Raw genomic sequence first — 19,300 nt, forward strand, 5'->3', positions numbered from 1 at the left:
CTTGGACCTTGTTATAGGCCCAGGACACAGTAAGTGCTCAATAAAAGGTTGTAATAAAACCATAAACTTTAGCACCATAAAGGACCTGGAGGAGCAGGTCTTCCAAAACTATTATTTTATAGGTGGAGAATTTGAGGCTCATGGGATCCAGAGGAAGACGAGTGGAGAGGTCTAATCCTAGACAAGTATCCCCTCAGGGCTCTCATGGTCCCCTGCATCTAACTTATCTGTCATCCCTTACAATACTCCGGCGAAAAGCAAGTAGCGGATGACACTCTTTCTTAGCAATCCCCTGGAGGAACAAAATAATGATCTTATCTCGTTCTTTGGAAACTGTCACACCAACACAACACTGGTGCAGATTCTCCTGGTTGAGGTCAGCCAGAGCCAGGACAGGGCTCCCAGTGGGAGGAACATTCCTAGAAGCCAGTTAAGCCTCTGGGTTTTCCAGTTAACATCTGTCACCACAGAACATGGTCAGAAGCCATAGCTACCTCCAGCTGACCTCATCTCCCCAGGGCAAGGACACTGCTTTCTCCCTGGTCTGTAACTTGAATGGGTTCTCTGAGGGTTAGAGTGAGGTGCTGTCTCTCTTACTCACTCTGTAGAAGGAGAAACCGTCGGGGGTGGGGTGGGGGGAAGAGCACTGCAAGGTATGATAGGGGACCAGGATGCTGGGCTCCATGCTTGACAATGTGTTCTTACTGCTTTCCCAATAGGAGAAAATAACATTGTAAACGTGCACACCCTGTGCCCTTGCACCAGCTCTGCGAAATGGGAACCATTGCGGTTTGCCATGTTGGAGGTGAGGAAGCCAAGTTACCAGGATGTTGGTGAGAGTTCCCAAGGCCACACAAATTTCAAAGTGTCACTTATCTGCAGTCATCTTTGGTCTGGAAATAGTGCAAGGAAATTCCAGAAAGAAGTAATTCATGTTAATATTAAATAACCTTGTTATAGTTTATTATGAGTCTTCTATTTTATTATTTATTAAGTTCTTACTATACCTTAATGTGTAAGTTACACTTTCATATGTATGTTTTTACAGAGTAAGTATAGTATTATAGGATTTGGTACTAGTCTTTGGTTTTAGCATCCACTAGGGTTTTTGGAAGGTATCTCTTGTGTGTAAGAGAGAACCACTGTACCACAGAGTTGAAGGTCACCACCAAAGCCATCTTCCTCTACCCATGCCAGGGTGGTTAATAGTAACTGTCAACTTGACAGTATATCTAAGAAGCACACCTGAGTGTATCTGCAAGGGATTTTCTAGGCTGTATTAATTAAGGTGGGAAGACCTAGAGTGGAATGGTTCTTCTGTGTGCTGTGAATATGTGTTGCTCTCATTGGTTGATAATAATGCTGTTTGGCCAATGGTGAGGCAGAATAAGGTTAGGTGGTAGAATCAAACTGAAGATGAAGGAGAAGAGTGGAGTCAAAAGTCACCAGCAGATGCAGAGAGATCAAGATGGGCATGCTGTACTGAGAAAAGGTACCAAGCCTTGTGGCAAAGTATAGATAAGAAATATGGGTTAATTTAAGTGTATGAATTAGCTAGTAGCAAGCCTGAGCAATTGGCCAAACATTTATAATTAATATAAGCCTCTGTGTAATAATTTGTGAAGTGACCACCAGGTACAATCAGGCATACTGACAGAAAGCTTGCCTCTGTTTACAAAGACCCACCCTAACTACGGATATCACCATCCCGTGGTCTGGGGTCCTGGATTGAATAAAAGGAAGAGAGCAAGCTAAGTACCAGCTCATCACTCCCTGCTTCCTGAATGTTGGCACAGTGTGACCAGCAGTCTCACATTCCTGCTGCCATACTTTCCTCACAGTGACAGACTGTACCCTCACACTGTGAACCTGAAGAAACCTTTTCTTCTCTAGGCAGCTTTTGTCGGGCACTCGGTCACAGCAACGGGAGAGATGATGAATAATGAATAAACTTGCCGTGTTCTCTGCTTTCCTAAAACCTTCCATCCAGTTGGCATTGACCTGCCTGGAGCGGGAAGTGTTGGGAAAAGAGGGCAGAGGAAGTGTGGAATCCCAGAAGAAGGAGAGGAAGATGGGGAGGGGAGGTGGTGGGTGAGAGAAGGCAGAGAACTTGGACATGTTTGGGAAGGGAGTCCCTTGTCTCCTGGCCACCCTGCACTTCCTGCTACTCAGAGCTGCTGTAGATGGATGACAGGTCTTCCCTGAGGTGTTCCATCCAGGGATGCTTGGGAGGATATGGGGACTTTAAAGGTTGTGAACAGCAGTTGACCGGCAAGTAGTCGTCTCCAAGCTCTTCTCAACCCTTCTCCTCCCCTCTAGCTCCTCTCTCCTGCTTCCCCCTTCTCTCTCTTTCTCTTTTCTTCTCTTGCCTCTCCTTCTTTCCCTCTTCCCTCCTTCTCTCTCTTTGCAGTTTCACAATGTAACCCAGACTGACTGGAATTAGTGACTCAGCATCCATGGTGTTGGTTTTCTAGGCATGCACCACCATGCTTGGCTGCAGTTCAGTGAGTCTGTCTCTCTGTCCCTTTGTCTCAATAGACCCACACGTCCTGTCCTCTCCGTGTGTTTCCTTTGTGCTGGCTTTGGCTAGAGTCTGGGTCTCTTAAGTGTGTAATGGAATCTTCAGCTGTACACAAGCTGAACGTTTACTGTTGGTGTGGCTCTTGCTCTGGTTTGTTTTCTGGGGAGATCTCAAGGTCTAGGCAAGATGCTCACCTGCAGAGACGAAGAAGATGCCCGCGCTGAGGATGACGCTATGCCTGCTGCGGTGGAACTCGCTGGCAGCCACGCAGAGCCCCCCGAAGAACAGCAGCGTGACACTGAGGATGGGAAAGACGCTGGAGGCCCTCACAGCCCCTGCGGAGAGAAGGAGAGAAGTTTCCACCTATGCTCCAGCCAGTCCCAGGACTCGCCTGCTGTGGTTGTGGGGTGTCTGTGAACCAGACAGTGTAGAACTGGAGAAAAGTCCACATCCCATGGGGGTGTGAGACCAGTGCCAGCCACTCAGGAACCTGTGTTTGGTAGGCCCATCACTTGGTGGCCAACATCTTGAAAGTCTAAGCAATTTTTACTAGTAATGTGTATTGTAAATTATATCTAGGTGCTTGGAGCACAGGGCCCCACTTTCAATCATCATCTTCTCAAAGTGCCCTCTTCCCAGACCTCCTGGGGTGGAGTGTCAGTCCTCTCCAGCCTCAGCCTAGTAACTAGGTCACCCTTTGTCTCTGATGAGGGTCTGGTAGTGAACACAGGGAGAATCAGACTTAGCTGCAAGCCCCAGATCCTTGGGTGAGGTTTCACTTACTTTGAGGGTATCCCTGTGCCCAACAGAGGGCAACATTAAACAATAATTAAAAACAAACAATGGCAATCAAAACCTGACCATGGAGGGGCTGGTGGGGGGCAGTATTGGTTGAAAATCTTTTGGGTCTGTATCTTGAGCCTGGAACCCAGGGTCTTCATTTTATACTGGGACCTGCAAATTATACAGGCAGTCTTGAATGCAGGGATTCCTGTCAGCCCATTTGCAGCTCATCAAAATGCAGAATCTTAAACACCTGGATTTGCATAGTAAAGAGCCTGGCAATACCCATTCAAAACTCATTTAGTCACAGAATGATTAAATGAATTTATGTATTCACTCAAGAAATATTTATTAAGCGCCTACTAGATGCCAGGCACCCTGCCAGGTGCCAGGGAAGCAGCAGCAGAAACACTTAAGGACCATAAAGGCACAGCATTGTCCTTGGAAGAGATGCTAGTCAGAAGACCCCCGAGTCTCTGCTGTGAACCTGGTGGCTTCCTGGATCCTGGAGAGGCCTGAAGCTCCCATGGCAGGAGTCAGTGTGATCCTAGCTGGAAGAAGGGCCTACACGATCTAATTCTCAACTTACAGTGTGTTGCATCCTGATGAACTTCAGGATGACGAAAATACGGTAAATGCAGCAGGCATTTCCTACAGGGATGGGCAAACCTCATAGTGACACAGTACACCACAGAGTACTGGCCATCTCCCATCAGCTGGCAGGCTGACTGGGAGCCCCGATGGCTGCTGCCACACACGGTGAGAGAATCATTCCACATATTGAGGGCTTTCCAACCACTGTCGGGTTTGCAGATCCCAAGGTGAAATGCCTTCAGTCAGGGACTGGCTGTATTTTCTGGCATTGGCGGGGCACGGGAGAGCTGTTAGGACACCCTGTATTTCACATTACAGAAAGGAGCAAGCACCTCTGTAAGGCTAGTGGTTGGTTTGCTCTAAGCTAATCTGCATGCATGCATTTTTAATGGTTTGTTTGTTCTAACTCTTTCCGCCCAGGTAGCACCTGGAGGAGTAAAAAAAGCTGACTGGTGAATGTTCGGGTCCAGATGTCCAGAAAGATGATAACTGACGGAGGCGTGGACATCCCAGGAATGTGGAGACTACCTGGCCAGAGGGACAAGCTTGGGCACTCATGATGGACTGTCTCATTCTCAACAGCAGTACTGGCTTGAGAAGAGGTGTGAAGGTGGGGTCTTCTCAGGCCCCCCGAGCAAAACTCTCCTTAATTATTCAGTAACAGGCAGCACCAGCTTTGTCTGGTTGCAGTAGAGTCAGGCCTGGATATAGAGCCTGAATGGACTCTGTGCTCATCCATATATAAAAAAGCCGCGGGCCCCATCCTCATGGGGCTTATGCGGTAGTGGAGACCACACACAGGGCCACACACACAGTTTGCAGGGCCTTGTGCAAAGTGAAAATATGAGGCATCTTGTTGCAAAACTGTTTAAAAATTCAAGATGGCTACAGCAGTGCAGTGAGGAGGATTTTTCATGGGTTGGGCCCTGAATGATTGACAGGACTGCAGGGATCCAGGTGGGAGCTGGCATGGCTTGGACTAGTGCAGCGAACCGTGGAAGGTAAGTGATTGAATTCAGGCAATATTTTCTACGTGGAAATATTAACTGATGGCTCTGGTACGAGCTGTGAGAAGAAGATTCATGAACACCTGCCGGCTTGCTCTCAGTGAGGACTGAATGGTGGTACCCTTACTGTCGCCTGCCAGCCAGAGGAGCAGAATAGGGATGGGACAGGCAGGGCTATAGCTTATTTTGGCCCTGAGAGGTTCAGAGCTGAGTTCATGTCCCTCACAGTCACATGACTGAGCTCCAGCCACTTCCATTGTTCAGACCTAAAAGTCAAAACTCTTTCAAGAGGCTGTGGCCAGTTTGGGTTGGTTGTGTGTTTAGTGGTAATTGGGTTAAGGGGCAGGGCACAGAGGAGTGGGGGCTTCTGTATTTGCTTCAAGATGTCTCAAGCTAGAGGCCTGGGCAGTCGGGGGTCCTGGATAGCTGTGTCCTTCCCAACCCTCTGCTACCACAGTGACATTTTAGGAGGGCGTTCAAACTGCCTGAAAAACTGGTTGAAAGAAGAGGCATGGGTGTGGGGGTGGGGGTTGACTGTCCTGGACTCTGGAAGGACCAGATTGGACCAGTCTCCCCTGAGCTTGTGGCCTGCTCTGGCTGTCTTTGCTACTGCCCTGGGTTGTGTTGAGGGCTAAGAGAAGGATAAGCTGGAAATCGAGTGGGTTTTTTGTGTTGTTTGTTTTGCTTTGGTATGCTGAGTAATTTGATTTAAAGCAAATGAACCAGCTTTTAAAAACAGGCCCAGTGTCAAGGTCGCTCTGACCTTGTGTCATTCTCCCCAGCCTAGCTTCATGGCCCTGCTTCAAGTCCTAGCAGAGGCTTCCTGTGAATTCTCTTATCTGCCTGAATTCTGCATCCACCAAAGAGGAAGCAATTACTCTAGTCCCTTCGCTGAGTTTCTATTACCTAAACTCATTTCACAGGAAGACTGCAGTCTGCTGACACACCTGGACAGACGTCTGTTCGCCACCCATGGCTGCCTCTACTTCCATTCCACAGAGAATCATTTATAACTCACTGTGTGTGTTCTGGTGTCAGAGTTTGTTCTGGGCCACTGCGCATTTAATAGGTCTATTGGGTTTGAGGAAAAGTCATCTACTTTGCCCATTCCTCCTTCCCCGATGGAATAAAGGAGTCTGTAGGTTTCTAAGTCATGTTACATCGGCACTCATGCTTCAGTGACCTTCCAACATGATATGATTTCCTTCCTTTCTTCCACTTCCACACATTTGTAAGCCTCGTCTCCAATTGAGAGTACTTATTATCAGTCCATTCCAGGAAAACTTCAGAAGGTGCAGTGGAGGTGGGTTCCTCTTCACCTTAATACTCAGAGGAGGGAGAGAGGATCTTCGTGGTAATTTTGGTCCTCAGGTAGAATATGATCCCAGGGAAGCTGGCTCTGGCATCCTGAGTGTTAGGGATAGATTACTGGACCCAGTCTTGGGAGTAATTCATCAAATAATTTCTAAAAATTTCCATGTTTGATGAATGGGTTTGCAGCTGGATTTTTGGCCTGGATATCACTGAAAATTGTGTGTGTTTATGTGTGTGTGTGTATGTGTGTGTGTTGGTCAGAAGATAGTTTGTAGGAGTCAGTTTTTTCCTTCCACCATGTGGGTTCTGAGATGGATCACAGGTTGTCAAGCTGGGAGCCAGGCGCCTTTAATCTCTGAGCCATTTTGTCAGTCTGTGAATCAACCTTTAAAGAGACCATTTACATTGTGAATTGGTAGGGTTTGCTTGAATATTCAATGTAATGAGTTTATTTGATTAAAAGATTTTTTTAATTAAAAAAAATGATTAACCTTTGAAATGTGCCCCAAGGACATGCTCCCAACATTGGAAGTTATAAGGTTGATTATAAAAGTGTATATTTGGATTGGCCTGGTGGCATAGGCCTGTTATCCACACTATTAAGGAGGTTGATGCAGGAGGAACGTAAGTTTAAGCCCTGACTGGGCTACAAGGTTAGTTCAAGGCCAGCCAGGGTAAATTAATGAGATCCTGTCAAAGAAAGCAAGAAAGCAAGAAAGGAAGGAAGGAAGGAAGAAAGAAAGAGGGAAGGAAAGAAAGAGGGAAGGAAAGAAAGAAAGAAAGAAAGAAAAAAGGCTAAGGGAAGCAGAGGCAGGAGGATCTCTGTGAGTTCGATGCTAGCCTGGTCTACAGAGTGAGTTCCAGGACAGTCAAGGCTACTCAGACAAACTCTGTCTTGCAAAGCAACAAACAAATTAGGCCTCCCCCTACACACACCCCAAGTGTGAAACATGTATGTTGTATATGTGGAAGAAGGGCTGTGACTGAAGCCAGAAAGGGAGCAGGTCTTCAAAGCCGGCTTGGTACAGAAAGGATCTCTAAGACAGGAAACTGAGCTTCCTCTGGCAGAACGGTGGGTAATGACCGTTAACTGCAATACACACCTTAGAGATGCCTCTGACTCCTGTAAAGCCGGCTCAGTCTAGGAATGAACATCAACCAATCAGATTTGCCCTCATTTGCATGGTGAGGAATGCAGGGCAGGACCCTGAGTGATAGTGGCTTACCCTGCCCCTATCCAGATGAATGATGGCAGCTCCAAAATGAAGAGCCCACCCCCAGCACAAGCAGCCAGCATCTTACGCCAACAGTTGTTCTCTTACTGTCGTGTCTGCAGCATACTAAATAAACTTGTCATTTTCTGCTCTGGTCTAAAGAGTGTCGTGTGTGTGTGTGTGTGTGTGTGTGTGTGTGTGTGTGTGTGTGTGTGTGTGTATGTGTCCTGCTCCTAATGGTGGGGCTGTGACTCGAACTGGGAGCCGAAATAAACCCTCTTGCCTACGTTGCTTTTGAATCAGGATAGTTCATCATAGCAACAGGAAAAGAGACTAAGGCAGCCAGAGATTCTGAAATTCCTGGCAAGGAACCTGTGTGCTTACAAGGGCCCATGCTTAAATTTCTCCTGGTTCTGTGGCTGCTGCTGAAGCTGCTGTCGGGAGCCTTGCAGAGAATGGAGCAAAGGACCAGAGGCCTCTCCCCAGAAAGGGGAGGGACATGGTCAGAAAAACGATCAGGCTCTCCAGAGAATTTAAAATCAGTTTTGTGAGTTGAAGAGTGAAAGCCACAGTTCTGTTTAGTCTCCAATAGGGCAGGTATAAAACTGTTTCTTCCAAGCAGGAAAGAGAAACACAGATAAAATAGGCATCCAGGAAAATCCCATTGGTATTGACTTCAAAGCTATTGCTTTTGGAGGGAGTTCAGTTCTCTCCCTCCCTCCTGCCTGCCCCTTCCTTCCCCCCTACTTCCTTTTTTCCTCTCTTCCACTCTCCCCATACCCCTGGGTTGAATGCTAAGCACGTATGCTACCCACTTTGGCCCCAAGATACTTGATCTCTGAGTCACAATCAAAACCTGAAGAAGATAATTTCTTGGAGGTTTCATTTATAACCTCAGTTTTTTAAAAAATCACCTTAAACTTAACATTCCTAAATAGCAAATTAGATACTGCTTTGGAATTTTCCTTCTGCTTGAACTTGATACCCGTTGTTAATAACATGGCAGTAATATCTCAAGCTAAGCTCCCCTGTGCCTGGACCAGTGTAAGGCTTCATCTGCATCCGACTCTGCTTTTTCTAATTCCATGAGACAGACCAGAGATGACATACACCACCTCATGATTATCCGTGGGGTTCAGGGCTGAATATACTACACATTCTCTCATTTAATTTTTATGACCTTGTCAGATTGATGACATAATTTCCATTTCAAAACAGATGAAGAAAGTTAAGATATTGAAATAGCTTGCCCCAGGACCAACCTCGCTGGAAAGGAGTCAAACAGGGTCAAAGCTTGGCCTATCACATCCCAGCCCTACATGGCACTCCTGTGCTGTGCTTACAACAGCCCATGCCTCATCCAGGTTACTGACCTTGGAAAATTCCTGCAGAGACACTGTCCCTGTCCCAATAGGATTGGAATTGCAGAGCAGTCAAAGGAGAGGTGAAGTCTGGCTTGTATTTATCATGCCAGGCCTTGCCCTTGGGGACCTCACCCATTAGCACCTCACCCATTAGCACCTCACCCATTAGCACCTTGCCCATTAGCACCTCAAATCACCCACTGGAGAAGGTGAAAACGACCGAGCTGAAGAAAATTCCTTAGATTTTCTTCTAAGGAGACTAAAAAGAACCTTTCAATTCTGATACACCTGCTCTTTCTCCTTTCTATTTCTAGCTCATTGAAATGAAAGAAACTTCGACATCAGAGCCTTGGGAATGTATGTCTGCACTTTGAGTTGGATAATGAGGAGACTTGTGCTCACAGGTAAGTGGGTGATGGCAGGGGACCCTCTCCTTCCCCCCAGGGAGACTGGAGAGGTAGGGGAACTTACGTAGAAGATATTCTGCTGTGTCCTGTTCGTAGTCTGCATCTTCTGGGAAGTGATCAATTTTCTTGCACACGCCTCGGAAAGCCCCTGTGAAAACAAACAGGGCCCTGAGCCAAGGGAAGAGTATTACCAGGCCCAGGCTGGGCGGTCAACTCCATGTTGCATATACTTTCCTGGTTATCAGAAGCTGTGCATAGAGGCCCAACAGCTGGTTTAAGAAGGGTGTAAAAAAGAAACTAGTTGCTGTAGTTTGGATCTTGAATGTCCTTGGGAGACCCATGCATTAAAAGATAGACCTGAAGTTAGGAATAGAGTTCAGTGGTAGTGCGCTTTCCTAGCATGTCAAATTTTCAGCACATGCATAGACATGCACAGACACACAGACAGACACACACACAGACAGACACACAGACACACACACACACACACACACACACACACACACACACACACACACACACACCTCTGCCATTGGCAGGAGGTGCTAGAACTTGGGAGCTCAGAGAGAGGAAGCTAGGTTGTTGGGTGCATGCCTTAGAAGGAGATGTTAGGAGCTTTGTTTCCTGTGTACCACAAAGAAAGCAGCATTGCTCCCCCATGTCTTACCCAACATGAGCCCCCATGTTCTGTCTTACCAAAAGCCTCAAACAGCAGGGCCTATTAACCGGAAACCTCAGAATCAATGTCCTCCAATAAATTTCTTTTCTGTAAGAGTTAATTTATGCCAGGCATTGTGGTACATACCTATGATTCCAACTACATGGGAAGTAGAAACAGTAGGGTTACAGGTTCAAGACCTGCCTGGGATATGTGACAAGCTCAAGGCTAACTTGGGAAACTGGGCAAGACCTCCTCTCAAAATGAAAATAGAAAATAAGGTAAGGGAGGCAGCACAGTGATAGAGCACTTGCCCATCATGCTCAAGGCCTAGATACACACACACACACACACACACACACACACACACACACACACACACACTCACAGAGTTTGTCTCAGGTATTTGTCACAGTGACCCACAGCTAAAATATTAGCAGAGACAACAGATAATAAATACATTCAATAAAAACTAAGAGGCTGAAATACTCCACGTTTCAGATATTGCATGCTGTTGCCATCTTAGAAAGACAAAGAACTAGGAAGCGTTAGAGCTTGGTGTGAGGGTTTCTCCTATCCTGCCTTGGTGAGGAAAAAGGGAGGCAGAACTGAAGCATTGGATTTATCGTCCCATTTGACAGATGAGCAAGTGCGAGTTTCACTTTCAGTCACTTAGGCAAGCAAAGAGCCAGCATTCCAATCTGGACATTTAGGAATAGTCTCCTGTCTCCAACCCGCCAATTGTGACCAAAGGTCCTTCCAGTCCTCTCTTCCGTCCCAAGATCACAGTCACCCTCCTCTTACCCTGGTGCAGCTCATTCAGATCCACAGAGACGCTGTCAGCATCCTGCTTTCTTTCTTTCTCCAACATAAACTTGACTCAACTCATTGTGTGTGTTTGATAATCGTTGTGGGTGTTTATTAACTAGCCAATTAACCAATCTCTGGGGCAGTTAATGACTCTGTCAGTTCTTATAAATGACAAACAGTATTCAGAATGTCTCACAGCACAGTAGGAAATTATGCTTGTGTTTCCTCTTCCCTGTCTGCAAAGACAGAGGCAGGGAGGTGAGGGGCGGTGTAGTGTAGAGCCAAGAGGGAAGGTGGAGCATCAGACAGAGCTAGGCATGCTTCTCAGCAGCCACTGAAAATGAGAAATGACCATCTATGAAATATATATATGCATATATAGTTCTTGTGAAGCTTGGGCATGTAACCATAATAGTGGTCACTTATTAAGTGTTTCTGAGGTGGAAAGATGGCTTAGTGGGGATGGTACTTGCTGCTAACCATGAGGATGTGTGCTCAGTTCCCCGATACCCACAAATACCGAGTATGGTGGTGATGATGTCTGCCTGTAATTAAAGTGCTGGGAGGGAGGGACTGGAGCATCCCCAAGGCTTACTGAACAGATAGTCTAGATGACTTAGTGAGAGACCCTGTCTCCAAAAATTAGGTGGAGGGCTGGCAGATTGGCACAGTAGATAAATGTGTCTGCTGCACAATTCCAATGATTTGCATTTAATTCCTAGAGCCCACATCAAGGTGGAAGGAAAGAGCAGGCTTTATAAAGTTGTCCTCTGACCTCCACACATGTTCTGTGGTATGTACACGCACACGTATGCACACAAACACTAATTAAAAAACAAATGGGCTGGGCATGGTGTTACATGTCTTTAATTTCAGCACTCTGAAGGTAGAGACAGGCAGACCTCTGTGAATTCAAGGCCAGCTTGGTCTACATAGTAAGTTCCAGGCCAGGCTACCCAGAGCTACACAATAATACCCAATAATACTGTGTCTTTAAAAAAAAAAAAAAGAAAGAACAGAAAAGAAGTAATTAAAGAAGACACTCAGCATTGACCTCTGACCTCCACACTCATAAACATGTGCACACATATACCCACACACCAACTCATACCGTTGTACACATCCACTAAAATGAAAGCGTTTCCAGTGGGCCAGGCACATGGATGAAGCCCACCACCCTTTGAGGCAAGGCTGTTAATACTGATATTTCTGATGGGGCACTGAGGACAACAAAGGCATCCTGGCTGGTGAGGCTTCAAAGCCTGAGGTTTCACCATTAGATTATGAACACCCATCACTGTTGTGTCTACTATTCTTGTTCCCATGATTATCTTAACAACACTAAGAGGGCTTTCCATTTCACTCCTTACTGTTCACTGTGAGTAGGCTCCAAGCCAGCAGCATTTCACAGTCATTGCGAAGAGACATGTCGACTGTACCTTTGGTTCTGATTCTTTGCCCACTAGGCAAAGAATAGACTCAGAATCCAGAAAAGGATCCAGGGGAGAGGACTCAGGAAATTCTTGGAAAGAAAAACAAGCAATAACCTTTCTCTGAACCCTGAAAAAAAGAGTTTTAATTTTACTTTTGTATTTCAGAGCTTCGCTCTCATGTTCCTGTTTGTGGAGTGTATTATGTCTTGACATAGGTCCTAAAGACCCATGCATCAGGCTTCAGGGTGTTGAGTCATGGGGGCTCTAAGTTTATTAGAGGATTAATCTTCTGATGGGTTTATAGTGGAACAGACTGTAGAGGTTCTGGAAATGGTAAGAGATGGAGGAAGTGGGTCTTTGGAGGTACGCATGCCCAAAGGCTGTGTCTTGTCCTAAGCTCCATCCCTCTATCATTTCTTCTTGTTTGTAACAACCCTATACTGTCAAATGAGTAGCCTGCTCTGCCATCATGATTCGTCATCCCAAGCCTAAAAGCAGTGGGTCCAGCTGACCGCAGACTGGAGCCTTTCAAACTGTGAGCTAAAGGGAACATGTCTCAAGCATCTTGTCCCAGCAATGGATAGTGACCAACACTGGAGTTAGGAAGATGGCTTGGTGGGTACAGTGTTGGCTGCACAAGTGTGGAGACCTGAGTTTAGATTTCTAGCACCCATGAAAAAATCAGGTGTGGCATCATGTATCTGTTACCTCAGTGCTAGGGTGAGGGCAGGTCCCGGGACCTTGCTGGGCAGCCAGGCTAGCAAGCTCTGGTTCACTGAGAGATCCTGCCTCAAAAATGAGGTGGAATGCAATAGAGGAAGACACATAAAGTTGTCTACTGGCCTCTACACATGCATGCCAACACACACACACACACACACACACACACACACACCACTCACGCGCACACACAAAGTGGATCAACACAAATTGACGGGATAATGTCATAATAAGTAATACCTTTTGCACACTTACTATATCTCATGAACCACTTGTAGTGTCTTACATGCTTGCTAATCTATAGTTCTCAAGATACACCATTTTTTTGTGATCAGTTTTACAGAAGAAAAACCTGAAAAGGGCAAGTGTACTGTCTTACCGATTCCCAAGTTGAAAGTCCTAAGAACTGCTGTGACTCCTGCTTTCTTCAGTGGTTTTAGAAGTGGGAGCACAGATGACTTAGTGACAGTTTTGTGGTCATCCCTTGCTATCAATAGTGACAATGGGGTGCGCCAGTGACTCTCTTACCACCTAAGCTTCTTCCATGAAACAGGTCAGGGACCCCTGGGCAGAGCAAGGGCCTTTGAGAGTGACCTCACCTCACTGTGGGCTGTTTTCTATGTTCCACAGAAGATTACATAGGAAGAGAAGGGTCAGGGGAAGACAGAATGTGGAGTCTCCTAAAACAGACTACTCAGGATCACTGTGATGATTAGTAGGTGCAGGGATGTCTCCATTGGCTCACGAAACTGGCCACTCCAAGTGAGTTGGGCAGCATGAGACTGGTACTTAGAATCAGGAAGCACTAGGCTCTTGGGTACACACTAGCCAGATTTGTGTGCATATGTGTGTATACACATGCATATATACGTGTATATGTGTGTGCACATGCATATATGTGTGTGTGTGCCTACATATGAATGCAAGTGAGCCCGCACATATGTGTATGTGTATCCTCAGTTGCTGTTCACTTAAAAAAAGATTTTATTTTATTTAAAAATCATGTGTGTCTGCAAGTGGGTATATGCCTGTGAGTGCAGGTGCCCCTAGAAGCCAGAGGTCTTGGATTCCTTGGAGCTGGAGTTATAGGTTATGAGATGTCTGACGTGGGTGCTGAGAACCAAACTCTAGTTCATTCTTAACTCCTGAGTCAATCTCCCCAGTCCCCACTTTTTTTTTTTTTTTTTTTGAGACAGGGTTTCTCATTGGCCTGGAGGCTCAGGCTGACAGGCCAGCAAACATCCAGGTCCTCTTGTCCCTCCATCTTAGTGCCTATATTACAAGCATGTGGCACCACCTAGCCTGGCTTTTTCATATGTGTTCTGGGGATCGAACTCAGATTTTCATGTTTGTCCGCCATGTAATGTATCAACTAAGCTATCTCTTTAGCTCTAGTATCCAGGGGTTTATATTTTAATTTTATGTGTACGGGTGTTTTGTCTACATGCGTGTCTGTGTACCACTTATGTGTCTGGTGCCCGAGGAGACCAGAAGAGAGCATCAGATCCCCTGGGACAGGAGTTGCTGATGGTTGTGAGTTGTCTTGTGCCTTGTGGATCTTGGGAATTGAACCTGGGTCCTCTGGAAAAGCATCCAGTTCTTTTAACTGCAGAACCACCTCTCTAACCCTGGCAGCTAGCTTTTAAAGGCCCAAAGTGGTCCACTACCTGATTTCCTATGATTTATCAGCCAGGAATGTAGAGCCTGTCCTGGAACTCACTCTGTAGACCAGGCTGGCCTCGAACTCACAGAGATCCACCTGCCTCTGCCTCCCGAGTGCTGGCATTAAAGGCGTGCGCCACCACCGCCCGGCAAAAGAAGAATATTATTTTATAACATGTAGTGAATAAAGTTTTACTGAAACACAGCCATGCCTGTTTGTCTACACAGTTCCAATGCTGCCTCTCGTGCCACTGTGGCAGACATCAGTATTTGTGACAGGCAGCACAGCAGGAAATAGTTACTTTCCATCTCTCTAAGAAAGATTCTGCTAAGCTCTTCCTGGTCCAGTAACTTCTGCTCTCTCAGGGGAAAGGTGGAAATTAAACGTGAGTTTGGGCTTTTATAGGGTGTAGGGTGTGTGTGTGTGTGTGTGTGTGTGTGTGTGTGTGTGTGTATGCATGCGTGTGTGCGTGAGTGTGCATGTGTGCATGCGTGCGTGTGTGTGTGTGTGTGTGTGTGTGTGTGTGTGTGTGTGTGTGTATGTTCTTGTGTGTGTCTATGTGGAAGCCAGAGGACAATGGGTGACCTCATCTCCACCAGGGTCTGTTACTGAACCTAGAACCAGGCTGGAGACGAGCAAGCCCCAGTGGTCCCCCTGTGTCTGCTGTCCCTTCATCACTGGGTAACAGGTACATATGGCTACACTGGGCCCGTGTTGTGTACCGGGGATTCAAGTGGGGGTCCTCAGGCTTGTGCAGAAGGCACTCTCCCTTGCCCACCAGGCCTTTGAGAAATTTGAGTAAAAAAAATTTTGTTTTATAATTTTGGGTTTTTTGTTTTCCTTTAACATGTATTATTTAAGTGTGTATTGTGCTCTATTAAAAACTAAATGTATTTGCTGCAATTTAAAACTCAGGATGTTTCACATGAACATCAGATTTTCAGATTTTCTTTAAAAATGAGTTCCTTGTCACTTCCATGTGACAACCAATCCTTGTAGGCAGACATGAGCTTGGGCATGAGTCCATCAGTTGGCCAGAATCCCCATTTGGCTCAATGGCACATCTATATCCCTGCAGACATATAATCCTGCTATCTCTGAAGGCAAGCATTCTGAATAAGAGGCCTGTCTTTGGAGTCATATCTTGGTATCAACTTCAGATCAATCATTCACTAGTTGTAGTACTCAGTGAATTACCTCTCCTGCCTCTGAAGAGATGATAAAAGTGATGTCATGGAGTTGTCCTGAGGTTGTCCTGATGCAGTCACAGTACCAATCAGGCAAATGCATAAAGCATTTAGTGCAGCTCCTGGCTCACAGCAAGAACTCAATAAATCAGACCAATTACTCTCATTGGTTTTGGTAAATATTTTTAGGATGAGAGGAGACAGATTGGTGACATGGTGTGACTTTAAAAAGCAAAGCATTATAAAAGAAGACAATGTCAAGGATTTCCCTAAGGAAGACTCCACACTGATCAGAAAGCTGTTGACACCCCAAGTCAACTGCTTGCTATAAAGTGAACTTGGCCATTCGGATCAGTAGCATATTGCTAGCTCCAGAAATAACTACCAGTTAACATCTTTATATCTCTTCCATGCTTTTTTTTTTTTTTTTGCCTCCCGTGCTTTTATACAGAAGATTCAACAGGGTTGGGACCATATACTCTTCTTTACTTACATTTTCCTGTGGATATTTCCCCATATCAGTAAAACTCTTCGAGACTGTTTTGCTATGTAGTCAGTCTGGTCTTGAAATTGTGATCATCCTGCCTCAGCCTTCTGAGTGCTAGAATTTCAGGGATGTGGTTTTCAAACCATTCTCGTCAAGAATAAAGATATTTGTACTCTTGTACCCTCCCTTAGCTATGAGACTATTGAAACAATGGATCCCAAGGAAATGGGATCTCCCCAGGAGTCTCCTGTTGGGAGAGGGACAAAGCTGGGCCCTGGTGTCAGCCAGAGGAGGAGCTTGTCTCCTTAAACAGACTTTATGCAGTTCTGTAATTTGTCAGGCTACCTGACAGGGGAAACTGGAGCTGCCACAAGGATAGGTTGCTGATGGTTGGGAGCGCACTACTAGGACCGCTCTGATATGCAGATCTCTTACCCTCCATTTAAGCCTAAACCTCCTGTCAGGACCCCAGAGACAGGCTAGGGAGGGTCGCTGGACCTCTTTATGCGTTCCTCTCCTCAGTGTGCACACTGAATAGATCTTTCTCTGCTTTCCACTGCTACTTGTCTCTTTAATGGCCTACCAAGGACAGCTGGCTGAGCCTAGCTTGTTCCGACTGCTGGTGCCCAGGCTCTGTCACCATGCACAGCACTATATTAATAAACCTTTTTTAGAAAAGGAAGAAAAAGGGTGAGTGTGGTTTACCTACATACTGCAAACAAATGGGACCTAGAAATATTGGAAACATTCAGATTGTAAAGATCAAGTCAGGATGCAGACTCAACACTATCCTAGCTCAGCTTCAAGCTGAAGCTCTGAGGCAGAGATGCTTCAAAGAGGGTGAAGTGAACCAAGTAGAGGACCATGGGTGTTGGTCTGGGGACTGATCTGGTGGCTAAGGATGAGAGCTGAGGGGACTCCAGCACCCAGGCAGTTGGAAGACCTGGGGTGTGAGAGTCAGTGGATCACAGGATCCTGGGAAGAAGTTTGGAGTAGAAGGAGAGATTTCTTCAGCTGTTGAGGTGTCACCATGGAGACTGGTTTTTACAGTGATTAAAGTTTCATTCTCAGGGGAGAATTATTCCAGTAGCTTGACTTTGAATAGACAACGGGGTCTTTCCTTCCCAGGAAGGAAAGCATATTATCTCATATCTCAGACTGTGTTCTTAGACCATCATCATCATCATCGTCATCATCATCATCATCATCATTATCATCCTTCTCTCTCTCTCTCTCTCTCTGGTTTTTCAAGACAGGGTTTCTCTGTGTAGTTTTGGAGCCTGTCCTGGAACTCACTTTGTAGACCAGGCTGGCCTCGAACTTACAGAGATCTGCCTGCCTCTGCCTCCCAAGTGCTGGGATTAAAGGCATGTGCTACCACTGCCCGGCCATCATGTCTCTTTAAGGGCAGGTCCTTGAAGCAGTCCCACTAAAATCAAGAATAGGAGAAGGATGCTTGTCATTGTCTCTGTTGGTTACCACAGCTCCATGGACTCTACTCGGCACAAAGACTGAGCTATGAGCAATGGGAGAAAAATGGAATAAAGGCACCATTTTCCCAGGTGACAGAATTAGCCTATTCAGGAAGCTGAAAGCAATTTTCTCAGAAAAAAAGTTGGAATGAATGAAAGGGCTCAGAAAGGTGGGCTTTTTGTTTTTAAACAAGATATCAAGCCATACAACAAAGCTATAATAATTAAGTCCTTGTTGTACTCATGTTGAACATTTATTAGAATAATTCTTAAATGCACAAACATCCTAAAAATAAGCAGCATATTATCTCATATTTAGATAATCTCTGTTAAATTAAAAGAATATATGTGACATATGGTTCAAATGGTATAGAAAGGATTCAGAGTAAGCAACTCCCCCTCCTCACAAATGCACATACAATTATCTCCCTGGTAACTCAGTAAAATGATTTTTGTTAACTGAATGCTGAGTGAAATCATATCTAGGCTGATATTTGAAGGTTAATTAGAAGCTAATCAGAGGAGGTGGTTCCTTCAAGCAGGGGGGATCTGGTGTGATGATGACAGAATCCAGGAGGGAGGACCTGTTTGGGGTCCAGAGTCACTGCAGGTTGCAGGGTCAGCCGAGGTTGGTCTGCAGAATAGACCCAGAGAGCATGGCGAGAGAGGAGGAAAGAGCAGGTGAGAGTCTGGGGAGGGGCTGTGTATGAGAACTGGGCTACAGAGACTGGTTTCAGGCGATTCTCTGTGGTCAAGACAAAGAGGATGCTGGTCCTCAGACCAGAGAGCCTCACTGAGGATCTTAACCAGTCAGCTAGTGGACAAGATGGTGGGATTTTGATAAATGGGCCCAGCATTAAGTTGCCTCCCAGCACTTATCCTTTTATGTATAGATTTGTGCAGCTTTCACCTCTCATTGCAGTGGACAGTGGTGAGTGCTGAGACACACAACTAGTCAAAGTGCATTATCACCCTTACTTCCTGCTCCTCTTTTTTTTCTGGTGGTCCTTTTTCCTTTTCCCAAGTATAGATTCTGCACATGAGAGAAAATATGCCATTTGTCTTTCTGAGTCGGGCTTATTTTGCTTAACGTGATGGTTTCCAGTTCCATCCACGCCTTAGGGTTACTATTCCTATGATGAAACACCATGACCAAAGAAACTTGGGGAGGAAAGGGTTTACTTGGCTCACACTTCCATATCACTGTTCATTATTGAAGGAAGTCATGGCAGGAACTCAAGCAGGGCAGGAACCTGGAGACAGGACCTGATGCAAAGATCATAGAGGAGTGCTGCTTACTGGTTTGCTTCTCATGGCTCGCTCAGCCTGCTTTCTTATAGAAACCAGGACCACCAACCCAGAGATGGCACCACCAACAATGGGCTGGGCCCTCCCATATCAAAATCACTAATTAAGAAAGTGATCTCATGGAGGCATTTTCTCAATTGAGGGTCTCTCCTTTCAGATAACTCTAATTTACATCAAGATGACATAAAACTAGCCAGCACAATCAATTTTCTTGAAAATGACATAGTTTTTTTATGTCTAATTAAAATTCATCTATATATATCTGAGTTGAATATTACACACACACATATGTGTTGCTGGGAATCAAACCCAGAGTCTTGTACACACAAGGCAAGTGTTTTACCACTACATTACATCC

General features: G+C 45.7%; 1 protein-coding gene across 1 annotated transcript in view; it reads right to left on the reverse strand.

Moving 5' to 3' along the window:
- Window positions 1–19,300, reverse strand: part of Cacng3 (calcium voltage-gated channel auxiliary subunit gamma 3) — a 94,878-nt gene that overhangs the window by 3,533 nt on the left and 72,045 nt on the right. The window contains exons 2-3 of the mRNA XM_052762341.1: window positions 9,269–9,352; window positions 2,716–2,856 (exon numbers count right to left, since the gene is read on the reverse strand). Coding sequence (XP_052618301.1) covers window positions 2,716–2,856; window positions 9,269–9,352 — 225 coding nt within the window. The remainder of the gene's footprint in view (window positions 1–2,715; window positions 2,857–9,268; window positions 9,353–19,300) is intronic.

The sequence above is a fragment of the Peromyscus californicus genome, unplaced genomic scaffold (genome assembly GCF_007827085.1).
Source record: "Peromyscus californicus insignis strain IS unplaced genomic scaffold, ASM782708v3 Scaffold_4__1_contigs__length_199733344, whole genome shotgun sequence".
In the NCBI taxonomy this organism is placed as follows: domain Eukaryota; kingdom Metazoa; phylum Chordata; class Mammalia; order Rodentia; family Cricetidae; genus Peromyscus; species Peromyscus californicus.